Source organism: Rana temporaria, chromosome 1 (genome assembly GCF_905171775.1).
Source record: "Rana temporaria chromosome 1, aRanTem1.1, whole genome shotgun sequence".
In the NCBI taxonomy this organism is placed as follows: Eukaryota; Metazoa; Chordata; class Amphibia; order Anura; family Ranidae; genus Rana; species Rana temporaria.
The window spans coordinates 88,878,820-88,892,834 of record NC_053489.1 but is presented as its reverse complement, the minus strand read 5'-3'; the positions used below and the strand labels follow the sequence as shown (position 1 = coordinate 88,892,834).

Below are 14,015 nucleotides of genomic sequence, written 5' to 3'. Positions count from 1 at the left end.
AATTTTGATGTCGTCTATCGTAGTGCAAATCTGTCATTCTGCTCAGACTGGTGGCAGTAGACTTTAGTTGGCCAAAGGTGGACAGAATTTCAAAAAATCTTAAGTCTTAAGAAAATTTGTGTGAAAATTATCAAAACATGCGTTTGCTGTTGGAAAGTTTTTATTTGCTTTTAGCATTTGATTTTGAAATGAATGGACAGAATGAAAACCACATGCACTGTAAAAAAATATTGTTTGAGAAAAAATTTCCATCCTGCTCCTTCTAATTTTCTTGTCACTGCAGTTGAAACAAACATTGGTTTAGTCCACTTACGATTAGAAAATGAACAAACTTTCCTAGATCCTTTTTTTCCCCCCAAGAATTTTTGTTCAAAATTCTACCCATCTGTGGCCAGCTTATGGCTTGTCCTTTAATCTCTCTTCACTAATGAAAGCTGACATCTGAATAGAACTAGCAACGCATTAATTAATGAAAAGCTCACGACCATCCTTATAGGCAGACGCACCAAATTCCTAAACATATGGCAACCATGGCTTGCTTTAGCCACCCACAGGACCAAATCTGAGAATTTTTAATGGAGCAGTATAAAGTCTCTCTAATATCCAGTGTAGGGGAAGCTTTTTTTTCTCCTATTTCTCTTTTTATTATCTCCTTTTCAGCCCTAATTTCTTTATAAATATAAAAGGGTCACCTTCTGATCTCCGCACTTTAAATGTTGGCTCTGCATACCCAAGTTGGCCATTTTAACGGAATTCCCACCCTTCCTTTTGGATTTTTGCATTCAATTTATATTATTGAGCAGGTAATAGCAAACAATGCAACTTGCAAAGAGGGACAGATGCACCCAAAACTTCCCAGATGGACTAGACAAGATTTAGGGACTATGGCTGGGAGATTCTTGCAGCTGGAGTATCCAAGACACGCATGAAACCAGGGGTTGACTCAACCGATATCTAAAATATAACTTTTGGCTGGACTGACACTTTAAAGTGTAGAGTATAGGATTTCCTATCATCTGTGCCCAGTCTTGCCACACAGAGTTAATCCAGCTCTGAGCAATCCTCTTTTATTGTTCAGTGAAAATTAAGACTTCCAGATAAAACCCTGTCTAAATACAAAGTCCTTTCCTCTCTCCTTGCTTTGAGTAACATGTTATTTACATATCTAGCTTGGACATGTTTATCATATGTTATGTTCATCATAATATGAGGTGATCCACAGGTCATTGTATATTACCAGGATGTGTTATGTGGGGGAGGGGTGGATTTCTCACTTTTTATACTGTGGATCACCTCATATTATGATTAACATAACATATGATAAACATGTCCAAGCTAGATATGTGTGGCAAGACTGGGCACAGACGATAGGAAATCGTATACTCTTCATTGTGACATCAAACATTTTTTGGGGTTTACATCCACTTTAATAGATGTTATGAACAATGTATATTTGGAAGCTGACTTACTACCTATTTAAAGCTCAACACCAAACTTTAAGCACCCATGTCATAATTGTTTTATCTGCTAAATGATTGATAATTCTGTCATGCTACATGTATCACTCGTGGGCAGCACGTTTTTTTTATTGAACTTCCATGTTCATTTCATATGTCCTTGCTTGCTTAAAAAGAAACCTCTTGTAAGTGCTGATTTATTAAATCTTTGTGTGCTGCGTGACCATTTTAACTACCAGTATGTTGTCAGAAGTATGTTGTCAGAAGAATCCCATTGTGTTGTAAAATTGTCCAGCATGAATAAATGTCTTTTTGTTTTTTGTTAATGAATATTGGTTATTTTTGTTCTTTTGCAGGAATACAGGAGTTTCCAGAAAACATTAAGAACTGTAAAGTTTTAACAATCGTCGAAGCAAGCGTCAATCCAATTTCTAAGTAAGTTCATATGGGCCTTAAAGAGTTGGTAAACAAAACAAAAAAACCTGCAAGACAAAGGTATAATGAGCTAGTATGCATCACGTGATGAAGTCACTCCCCCGCGCATGCACACGGGAGCCGTCGGTAACGGCACGGGCTCTGAAGAAACTGCACGGTTAATGTGAGTTACTTCTGAGTTAATGTGCAGATGACGCGATCAGCGCAGTGTGCAGTAAATATCTCCTAAGCGGTGCAAGTTTAGGAGATATTTACAGTACCTATAGGTAAGCCTTATTATAGGCTTACCTATAGGTACAAACACACCAGAGGAGTTTACTTCCTCTTTAACCTAGTTATGTCATTTGGTAAGGCAGTTCACTAATTATCCCTCTTGTGTATGAGCTGTCCTAAATATATTACCATTTTTATGGGAAAACGTACATCATTTATATTGGTGCCTACTCCCACAGATGAGTTAACGCAGCACATATACTGTAAATCTGAACACAAAACAGGCCTGTATAGAGAGGGACTTTGTGTTTTCTATAAAACACCGAAGAGGGAATGCTGCATGGTACAAGTGCGATGTTTTATATTGCAAGGTGATAGTTATTCAGATAGAAAACCAGTATATTCATTTATGTTTCACCAATTGTTTTTTGTACTTGGTAGTGCCTGCTTCATACAATTTAAGGCCAGCAATAGGCGGAGCTGGCAGGGAAGAAAATCTTTCCATTCCTTTATCAACACAGGCAATGTTGACAGGGCAATCCCTCCCGCAGCGCTATTGTGTTCTCCTGGCAGGGGAGCGATGGAAGCCGTTCCCACAGGGAGAACCTAGTGATTGTTGTTAGCGGCTATAACAACCGCTACCAATCATGGCATGTAAAATCCGGCAGGCTGGTTGTACCAAAATTGATTGGTTACATTCAGCCTGTTCATACATGGTTGGATTTTTGGGTAGTTCCTGCTAAACTGGCCGACATTCGAGCTTAAAGCTGAAGTTGTATGTGTATTTTTTTTATTATATATATATATATATATATATACTATTTTTTTTTTTTTTTTGGGATACAGCACCAAACACATTAGTAAGGCATTACCTACAGACAGCTGCTTTTGTAATCTAAAAATAAATAAAAAATACTCCTGCAGTATCTTTCAGTCACAGGATACTGCCCTAAGATGATATTTTTCAGAACTCTGAGAGTTAACAGCAGTCACTGCTACTGAGAAAAATTGCACCACTCATCTGTCTACTTTGGCCTTCCCCATTCATAAAACTGGTACCATTACTCTTACATAATGCATCGTGTTCTGTAAATGTGGGAGGAGCAGTTGAATGACAGGATGCCCTTTCACAGAATGCGATGCTTTGTGGCAGTATAGTAGCATGAGCAATATGAATGGTGGAGAGGGCAGAAGGTGGCGGGCGAGCAGCTCAACTGTTCTCAGTAGCAGAGGCCAGGGCAGCATCTGATGTATGTGAAGGACACATCGCATGGATGGTTTTTACTGGAAGCAGACACCTGCAGGTAAAGGGATATACACCATTACACATAATGTGTTTTGCACTGTATACAAAAAAATTGTGTGTGTGTATATATCCAAAATTATAGCTTTCCTTTTATAATGTGTTTTATTTCAATGTGGCTTTACTTGCTTTGGTGTAAGATAAGCATACTGCAGTATTTAGGCTAGCAACTTTAGCAGCAAACCTTGTAATCAAGAGCTGTAGGAGGATGTCAATGAGAGGTCTTGTAACATGATATGAGATGATATAAGAATAAATGATTGCTACGATTAGTGCAATAAAACACACTTGTACGGCCTTCCCAGGGCTTTTCTCTGTGCAATTCTAATGCTATTTTCCTTTTTAACAACAAATGGATTATAGAGCAATTTGTGGTATTTGCTATCCTGCTATACAATGAAGTGCTTTGGGTCACATGGTCTCCATGATTAACTGTAAAAGAAACAGCAGGAATTCAACAGTAAATAAAAGATCTGTATTTCTCAAATAGGCTTTGCTAATTGCCATTGGTTTATAATGTCCTCTAAATCAACATTAATGTCTGCTCAGCATTACATGATGCATTAACCAATACAGCTTACTTGATGAAGTAGGCCAGACTAAGCCAGTGAATGCATTAGCATTGCAGTTTCCATATGTGAACAATTACAGTATATAACTGTCATAAAATATTTATTTCTGCATTAAGCTCTGTAAAGTTTGAACTTCTTGGGCAGATATTGTAAGAATGGCCATACACATTACAATCTGATTGTACAATGTCTGTACAATCTCTTTTAAATTTACTAAACCTGTAATGTGGGGACAAACATAAACAGTCAATTTAATTTGTATCCAATTGTGCAGGCACTTTACAGAGATCTAAAGGAGATTGTACAGATTATACAGTGTATTGTCATCTTTAGATTGCCTCTTCTAACCCTCCTGCTTTAACCGATCAGCCATACCATTATGACTACAGGTAAAGTGAATATCTGAAAATAGGTGGGATATACTGGGTAGCACGTGAACATGTTGTCCCTGACGTTGAGTTGTTGAAAGCAGAAAGAATGGGAAAGTGGTAAGGATTTGAGGGACTTTGACGAGGGCTAAATTGTAATGGCTAGAGTACCTGATCAACGCAACTCCAAAACTGTAGCTCGTGTGGGATGGTCCTGGTGTGCAATGATCAGGACTTGCCAAAAGTGGTCCAAGGAAGAAAAAACGGCGAACCAGCAACAACTGTGGTTTGTGTAGTCTGATCCAATAGAAGTGCTACAATAGTTCAAATTGCTGAAAAAAATAATGCTGGTTCTCATTGAAAGATGTCGGAACACACAGTGCATCGCATTTTGTTGTGTTTGGGTCTGTGTAGCCACAGACTGGTCAGGGTACCCATGCTGACCATGTCTACAACCAAAAGTGCCTACAATGGGCATGTGAGGATCAGAGCTGAACCACAGATCAGTGGAAGAAGGTGGGCCTGGTCTGATGAATCACGTTTTCTTTTACATTATATGGATGGCCAGGTGGGTGTACGTTGCTTACCTGGGGAAGAGATGGCAGCAGGATGCACTATGAGAAGAAGGCAAGCCAGTGGAGGCAGTGTAATGCTTTGGACAATGTTCTGCTGGAAGATCTTGAGTCCTTCCATTCACGTGGATGTTACTTTGACACGTACCATCTATGTAATCATTGTTGTTGACCAAGTACACCCCTTTATGGAAAGCATATTCCCTGATGGCAGTGGACTGTTTGGGCAGGATAATGCGCCCTGCCACACTGCAAAAATGGTTCAACAATGGTTTGAAGAACACAAAAACAAGTTTGAGGTGTTGACTTTTCCTCCAAATTCTCTAGATCTCAATCCAATCGCACATCTGTTGATGTCCTGGAAAAACAAGTCTGATCCATGGAGGGCCCCACCTCACAATTTACAGGATTTGAAAGATCTGCTACTGATGACTTGGCAGCATACCTTCAGAGGTCTAGTGGAGTTCATGCCTTCAAGAGTCAGGGCTGTATTGGTGGCAGAAAGGGAAACTACTCAATATTAGTTGGGTGGTTATAAAGTTTTGCCTTTAGCAATATGTTTTCCTAGTAGAGGTTGGATAATACACAAGACTACTACAGAGCAATCCCTAGCACACAATCCATTAAGCCAGAAGAGATAACCTAACTGCAAACTGAATCTAATGTTTAAAGCGGATGTGCCACTAAAACAATATATTAAAAGCTAGCAGCTACAAATACTGCAGCTGCTGACTTTTAATATAAGGACACTTACCTGTCCTGGAGTCCAGCGGTGATCGCAGCAGAGGATGAGCCGATCGCTCGTCACCCTGCTGCTCCCCCCTCCATCCACGGTGAGGGAACCAGGAAGTGAAGCGCTGCGGCTTCACTGCCCGGTTCCCTACGGCGCATGCGCGAGTCGCGCTGCGCCCGCCGATTGGCTCACACGCTGTGTGCTGGGAGCCGAGTGTTCCCAGCACACAACGGGCGACAGACGGGATGTGACGGAATGCCCGTCTTTCGCCCGTAGCGTGTGGCCGGAAGTGGGTGCAAATACCTGTCTTTAGACAGGTGTCTGCACCCCCCTCCCCCCTGAAAGGTGTCAAATGTGACACCGGAGGGGGGGAGGGTTCCGATCAGCGGGACTCCACTTTAGGGTGGAGGACCGCTTTAAGGCTAATGAGCGGACATTTTTATTATTTTTTTTCATGCTAGTCTCCCAGCGAAAACCAAGAGATTACTAAAGTTACAAAAATTCTCGTATGACAGAATATAACTTGTGAAGTGATGTAATGTGTTGTATTATGTTTCCAAGCATGTGCGGTCTTGGTCTTTTGATTTATTTATTTATTTTGACGAATACTGTACTGATCATACGAAAATTGTACATTTTGGTATCATACGATAAATGGTTTTGTGTTTGTCCCTTCGGATAATTTTGCATAAACTGTCATGATCGGCTCTTGAAAGCTGTGTGCCAACGATCAGATTATCATATCACTTTGAAAGCGGGATTTTTTGTCTGAATTTCTGATCGTGTATACTAGGCATTAAGAGTATAAACGGTATCTTACATTTGTATAAACTGTTTCTAAAATTTAGAGACGTGTTGCGCTCTGATACAACAGTGGCCTGAGTGAATTTAAAGGATAAGTTCAGGTCAGCGCCATCACACCAGCAGCTGTCACATCAGCAGCTGCATAGCCCGCCCCGTCGGCTATGGAGAAGACACGTGGATGCAGAGAGGATTGGTAAGCCCCGGACTCCTGGCGCAAATATACTGGGGCTTAGAACCGGAGATTGTCACAGTCCTGGTCAGCGGCACCGGGGTGGGCGAGGAGGGGGGACCTGTGTAAGTTCACCTTACAGATTTTTCTGTACAGGTGGACTTCCAATTTAAAGCGGTGGTTCCCCCTTAAAAACAACTTTTTTTTATTCCACTGGCCCCCCACATTACAATCGAATTAAGGCTATTATTTTTTTTTGGCTGCTGTACATACCTTGATACAGCATCTTCACCCGTGCATCCGGGTTGCGAGTCCCGCGGGAGTGGGCGTTCCTCACATGTGTTTGATTGACATTTTTCCCAAAAACAAGCTCTCCCCCCGTCGCGTAAGCCGCGTCACGATTGGCGAAAGGAGCCGAACGGCGATGCGCATGCGCAGTATAGCGCCGACTCGCCGTTCGGCTCCTTTCGCCAACCGTGACGCGGCTTACGCGACAGGGGGGAGCTCGTTTTTGGGAAAAATGTCAATCAAACACATGTGAGGAACGCCCACTCCCGCGGGACTCGCAACCCGGATGCACGGGTGAAGATGCTGTATCAAGGTATGTACAGCAGCCAAAAAAAAATAATAGCCTTAATTCGATTGTAATGTGGGGGGCCAGTGGAATAAAAAAAAGTTGTTTTTAAGGGGGAACCACCACTTTAAGCTTCCAGGCATTACATCCTGTCTTCTTAGGGCCACCCCTACCTAAAGAAACACCCGGGGGGGGGGGGGGGGGTGTTGCTAAAACTGGATAGTGTGAAATCTGGTGCAGCTCAGCTTCCATGTTTTATTGCCAAAGCTTAGAACAAGCTGAAGTTAGAAACTGATTTGCTACTATGCACCAGGGCGGTGCAGAGTGCCATTTTTGCCAAAAAGTACATAGTGATTATTGCTTTGACCGCTGGCAATAATCCCATGTTAAAGAACTGCTAAAACCAATTGACTGGGGGTTAATAGGAATACTGTACCTTACCTTGGTGGCCAGTGGGAAGACAGTGGTGGTCAGAACGGTCACCATTACAGAAGGCTAAACAGATCATTGGGTTCCCGCCACTGACTATGCCATATAGCGTTGGCTCTGCAACTTTGACTCCGCTGCAGCCTTGACTCTGCCCTGTGGCGTTGGCGCTGCAACTTTGCAAGCACTATGAAATGGAATGACATAGGAACCCTTGGCAATGTCCGGAGGAGCCCTGGTTTTAGAATGGCTGCCCCAGTATCGAAGGCCAGGTTTATTTTTGGCACTGATCTGTAAACAGAGCTGAAATCATGTGGCTTATATTGAGCAAAGTTTACTATACGCTTGTATACTGTAGAACAGTGTCCTTTGGAAAATGACATGCTATGTTTTTATATAATAAATGGAGCACAGCACGAGGGCTGTAATAATTGCCCTTTACAGAGATATTTACACTTCAGTGTCCTTATGCTTAGCACTTCCATAATCCTTTATTCCCCAGTGCTACATGTCTTTTATTTTAAGTCTAGCTTTTCAGAAAGCACATTAATTAAACTGGTCTTTATGGACCAAAAAGTAATTTTCTGTGTTAATTATGCTGAGTCTCCTGATGTGACCGTTTTTATATCCACAATTAATAATTCTGGCATAATCATTAGGGATCTGTGATCAGTTTTGTAGGGAATGCCAGCACATCTCATCAGCACCAAACTATTTCCTGTTTCCCCATGGTTTATATTTATTTTCTTTCTCTCCATAGACTTCCAGATGGGTTTTCACAGCTGTTAAACTTGACTCAGTTATACCTAAATGATGCTTTCCTTGACTTTTTGCCAGCTAATTTTGGCAGGTGAGTACAGAACCTTGTTCACTCTTTTTGCATTATCCTTATGATAAGGATAAGGAATGCATTTTCGATATTCTGACTTGACAAGTTTACTAAATGGTTTAATATAAAAGACAATTTATATGCTGATGTGCTAACAAGGACACAGCTTGACTAGGCAGGATTTGTTTTGTTGGGTGGAAGGACAGTCTAGTGGTGAGCAACTGATTTTTCTGTAAAGATACACTCAGACATTTATTTCCAGCACGTCTTTAACCTTTATGCTGGCATTTGTGCCCTGCTTCCGGCTGCTAGCTAAATTCCTATGGCTGCTGGTGTCTTTATCTTCTGAATGAACCTGAATTAAAGTGATTTTGTTATTACAGGGTTAAAATGGGGGGGAAAAAGAATAAGAGAGGCTCCATACTTATCATTCCAGGAGTCTGTGTGTTAAAACCCCACTGTGATGCTGTTTTTTGGATGCTGCTTGCATTTCAAATGTTTGTGATATAGAATACCTGCTTTGCTGCCGAAGGCTGTGGTTCCCTATGCTGGCTTGTATGTCCACTACAGCATGTATGTGCCAATAGGTGGAACCACACCTGAACGGTTAGAGAATAAGTTCAGAGACATTTTGGCAGGTAATAAAATAATGTTTTTATTTTCTTAGGCCCCATGCACACGAGACGCTGCTAAACTCGAGTTCAGAGGCATTTGGGCGTTTTTTTCAACTGCCCATGAACACATTTAATGTTATCCTATGTGTCCATGCACACAATCACGTTTTTTGGCGTTTCAAAGCAGTTGGGTTTAGGGCCGTTTTTCCAAACCCAAAATTTTGGGTTCAGAAGCTTTCAGCTTTTGCGTTTTAGACGCAAATCGCGGCAAAACGCGGCACAAATAGTTTGATTCTGAGCTTGGGGAGGGTCTACAGTGTTTTGGGGATAAACGCGGTAAAACGCAGCAAATCGCGGCAAAACGCCGCGCAATTCGCGTCAAAAACGGGCGTTTTAAATGCCGGTTTGAAAAGCTGAGATTAGAGGCGTTTGTAATAGTGTCTCGTGTGCATGGGGCCTTAGGAGCCTGTAAAGCATTATTGAACCACTAGAGCGCTCCACCAGTGCCCTGGTAGTTCATTGAGAACTACAAGCCGTCAGCCACAAAGACTGTCTGTACTTGTAGTTCATTCACAGACATGTGGACGTTCTTTTCAAATTGTGACAGCAAGTGCCCGCTGTCACAATTTAAGAGGGATGGGAGGCAAGGCTGCAGGAGCGACAAGATGTTACATGTTCCACCCTGAAAATGGGTGGAACATGTTCCATGTTCCCAAAGGTTAACCTATGCCAGGGATATGCAATTAGCGGACCTCCAGATGTTGCAGAACTACAAATCCCATGAGGCATAGCAAGACTCTGACAGCCACAAGCATAACACTCAGAGGCAGAAGCATGATGGGACTTGTAGTTTTGCAACAGCTGGAGGTCCGCTAATTGCATATCCCTGACCTATGCTTTAAATACGTGCAACAGCCAAGAAACAGCACTGCAGCAGTGGTTCTACACACGGGCTGTCAGAATGACAAGTAAAGAGCACCTTCTTTTACAAGCACCGACTTGAGGAATCTCATTGAAATGGTGAATTGAATAGACTTGTGCTTGATATGCATATGTGTTCAGATAACACATTGGCTATTGGAAAACAAAAAATATGTAAGAAAATCATTTACGTCCTAAAATGCCAAATCTTTCTCCGCTGTCAGAAAGACCGTTTGTAACAAACCATTTTGTATGCATTACAATGTGTAGCATAATCTGATGTTGGAGTGTACAGAAAGGCGATCATGTTATAGGTGTACAGCCTGAATGTTACGCCGTGTTTTATGGAGAACATTGAGATAATTATACCATCTCCAGACCCCGGGGGGGGCTTAGAGCTTACTGTTTGTATTGGATTTATAGATAAATAGCCTGTTAAGTTGACTGTACACTGCTCAAATTTCAGCCAAATCTTGCTGGCTGCGCTGAAATGTGAGCAGTGTATAGTCCTGCCGCCACCGCTTCATTTAACAAAAGTCGATTGTTGTGGGAATCTTTTAGTGTGGCAAAAACAAAGCATGCTGAAGAAATTCTTACAAAATCTAGCTCAAGGTGTTGGAATTGTTAATTTTCTTGCGTCATGTTGTATGACAATATTTCATGTCATCTACTACATATGTGAAGTAAGCGGGACCATCTGACTTGTGCCAACTGTCTTCATTATTGAAGTTAAAAAGGTGTGACTTTTGTCCATTATTACCTGTCCGTGCCCATATTGTGGTTTGTATGCCCATAGTCAGTATTTAGTGAGGTCTGACAGACAAGCATACGCTATTAAACTCTACAGCTCTGCTGAACTCATAAGCCAGATCATAAACTTAGTGCCTTGGGTTCATTTACAGAACCCATGTGGGAAATCCCCTCAAAGTGGCTAGCACTATACAATTTTTAAAGGGTGGTATATGAGGTCTCTGAGTTTTATGCTCTTGGCATCACATTGATTGCAGATGCTTCTAAAGGTTTCCATTTGGCTGCTTTTCGCATGGTGCAAAGTATTGCAAAGTGTAAGCTTTGTAAAAGAATTGTGCTACAGGCCTAAATCAATGGCCTAAAAGTCATTGTTCTTGTTCAGCACAGAGCTCTTGTTTTATTCTAGAGCTAAATACTTGCTGGCCTTGTCCTGTTGAATAACAGTGTAATATAATAAGAGCGGGCCCTTCCCAGACAGGTCATGAAACATGCATACTCTTCCAGGACGTGATGTTCACAGCCCCGTTCCAACGTATGCAATCAGAGGTGGAACTTTCATAATTGCTTATTTGTTCCTGATGTGCCTGATAACAGTCGTCTGCTTGTAAAGAACTGTTTTTAGTTACAGGAGTCCGTTCAAAAGAGAGCTTATGTGGCAGCAGACTTTTATTTATTACAGGTATTTGTATAGCGCCGTTATTTTACGCAGCGCTTTACACATATATTGTACAATCAGTCCCCACCATCAAGGAGCTTACAATCTAAGGTCCCTGACTCACATTCATACATACACATACTAGGGCCATTTTAGACAGAAGCCAATTAACCACAGCAGCATGTGTTTGGAGTGTGGGAGGAAATCTTAGTACCCGAAGGAAACACACATTTAGGCAAAGGGAGTTTAACAGACAACCCTAGTGCTGCCAGGCTGAAGTGCTAACCACTTAACCACTGTGCTGCCCACTTTTGTTATGAGCGCATCTCATCTAACTAACTATGGAGAAGCTCTAACACTTGAACATGCTAAGGGTTAACTATATGACCAGAGATATGTGCTTAACTCCTGGCTGTTGTGGCATTCTCTCTGTTTACACAGCTATTTACACACATCAGAGTTCATATCTGGATAGCCTCAGGGCTGGCAGTGATGCAGTTTAGCAGTCTCCAGGGAGAGAAGGTGGACATTGGAGACAAAATTAAGTCGCACTCAGCAAAATTATTTATTTATTGCAGGTACTTAGGCTAGGTTCACACTTGTGTGTTGCAGGAGCGTGCACAACATCATGTGTATTCCCACAAAGCAGAAAAATGTGCAGCTGGTTTGCAGACTGTGGCAGTGCCATTAATCATTAATGGCATCCCATGCATTTAGCAACGAGTGCACGTTTGCTTACTTACAAAGTTACATGTGTTTTTCTGCAGCACGATTTTTCATGGACTTCTTTAGCGTGTTTTTTTATGTGTAGGGCAGCCCATTGAAATCAATAGGCTGTCATAAATGTCGCACACATTAAAATGAGCACTGTTGCATCTGCACAGGTGTGAACAGAGCCTAATATAGCGCAGACAATTTATGCAACACTTTTAATAATCCCTGTCCTCAAGGAGCTTACGATCTAAAATCCCTATCTCGCATGCTAACAAAAATGTATATACAGCGAGGGGAAAAAATATTTTGATCCCAATGCTGATTTTGTACGTTTGTCCACTGACAAAGAAATGGTCAGTCTAAAATTTTAATGGTAGGTTTATTTTAACAGTGAGAGAATAACAAATATCCAGAAAAACGCATTCAAAAAGTTATAAATTGATTTGCATTTTAATGAGTGAAATTAGTATTTAATCCCCTATCAATCAGCAAGATTTGTGGCTCCCTGGTGTCTTCTATACAGGTAATGAGCTGAGATTAGACGCACTCTCAACGGGAGTGCTCCTAATCTCAGCTTGTTACCTGTATAAAAGACGCCTGTCCACAGAAGCAATCAATCGGATTCCAATCTCTCCACCAAGACCAAAGAACTGTCCAAGGATGTCAGGGACAAGATTGTAGACCTACACAAGGCTGGAATGTGCTACAAGACTATAGCCAAGCAGCTTGGTGCGATTTTTCGCAAATGGAAGAAACCCAAAATAACTGTCAATCTCCCTCAGTCTGGGCGCTCCATGAAAGATCTTGCCTTGTGGCGTTTCAGTGATCATGAGAACGGTGAGGAATCCGTTCAGTACTACATAGTAGAATCTTGTTAATGATCTCAAGACAGCTGGGACTATAGTCACAAAGAAAACAATTGGTAACACACTACGCCACGAAGGACTGAAATCCTGTAATGCCCGCAAGGTCCCCCTGCTCAAGAAAGCACATGTACAGGCCCTTTTGAAGTTTGCTAATGAACATCTGAATGATTTAGAGGAGAACTGGGTGGAAGTGTTGTGGTCAGATGAGACCAAAATCAAGCTCTTTGACATCAGCTCAACCCACTGTGTTTTGGAGGTGTTTTTCTGCTAAGGGGACAGGACAACTTCACTGCATCAAAGGGACGATGGACGGGGCCATGTACCGTCAAATCTTGGGTAATTGAAAATGGGCATTGAAAATGGGTCGTGGATGGGTATTCCAGCATGACAATGCCCCAAAACACACAGACAATACAACAAAGGAAGCACAGTCTCTAGAGCTTAATCCCATAGAAAATATGTGGAGGGAGCTGCAGGTTCGAGTTGCCAAACGTCAGCCTCGAAACCTTAATGACTGGGAGAGGATCTTCAAAGAGGAGTGGAACAAAATGCCTCCTGAGATGTGTGCAAACCTGGTGGCCAACTTCAAGAAACGTCTGACCTCTGTGACTGCCAACAAGGGCTTTGCCACCAAGTACTAAGTCATGTTTTGCAAAGGGGTCAAATACTTATTTCACTCATTAAAATGCAAATCAATATATAACTTTTTTGAAATACGTTTTTCTGGATATTTTTGTTATTCTGTCTCTCTCGCTGTTAAAATAAATCTACCATTAAAATTATAGACTGATCATTTCTTTGTCAGTGGGCAAATGGACAAAATCAGCAGGGGATCAAATACTTTTTTCCCTCTGTACTGCAGGTACTGGAGCCAATTTAGACAGCTGCCAATTAACATACCAGCATGTCTTTGGAGTGTGGGAGGAAACTTGAGTACCCAGGGAAGCCCACGCACGCACAGGGGGAAACATGCAAATGGTGTCCTGACTGCAATTTAAACCAAGGACCCCAGTATTGCAAGGCAGAAAAATAATGAATCA

General features: G+C 41.8%; 1 protein-coding gene across 4 annotated transcripts in view; it reads left to right on the top strand.

Annotated features, from left to right (window-relative positions):
* ERBIN (erbb2 interacting protein) overlaps window positions 1-14,015 on the top strand; it is a 321,390-nt gene that overhangs the window by 231,123 nt on the left and 76,252 nt on the right. For all 4 annotated transcript variants that reach the window (XM_040340100.1, XM_040340071.1, XM_040340090.1 and 1 more), the window contains 2 exons: window positions 1,814-1,892; window positions 8,387-8,476. In XM_040340100.1, coding sequence (XP_040196034.1) covers window positions 1,814-1,892; window positions 8,387-8,476 — 169 coding nt within the window. The remainder of the gene's footprint in view (window positions 1-1,813; window positions 1,893-8,386; window positions 8,477-14,015) is intronic.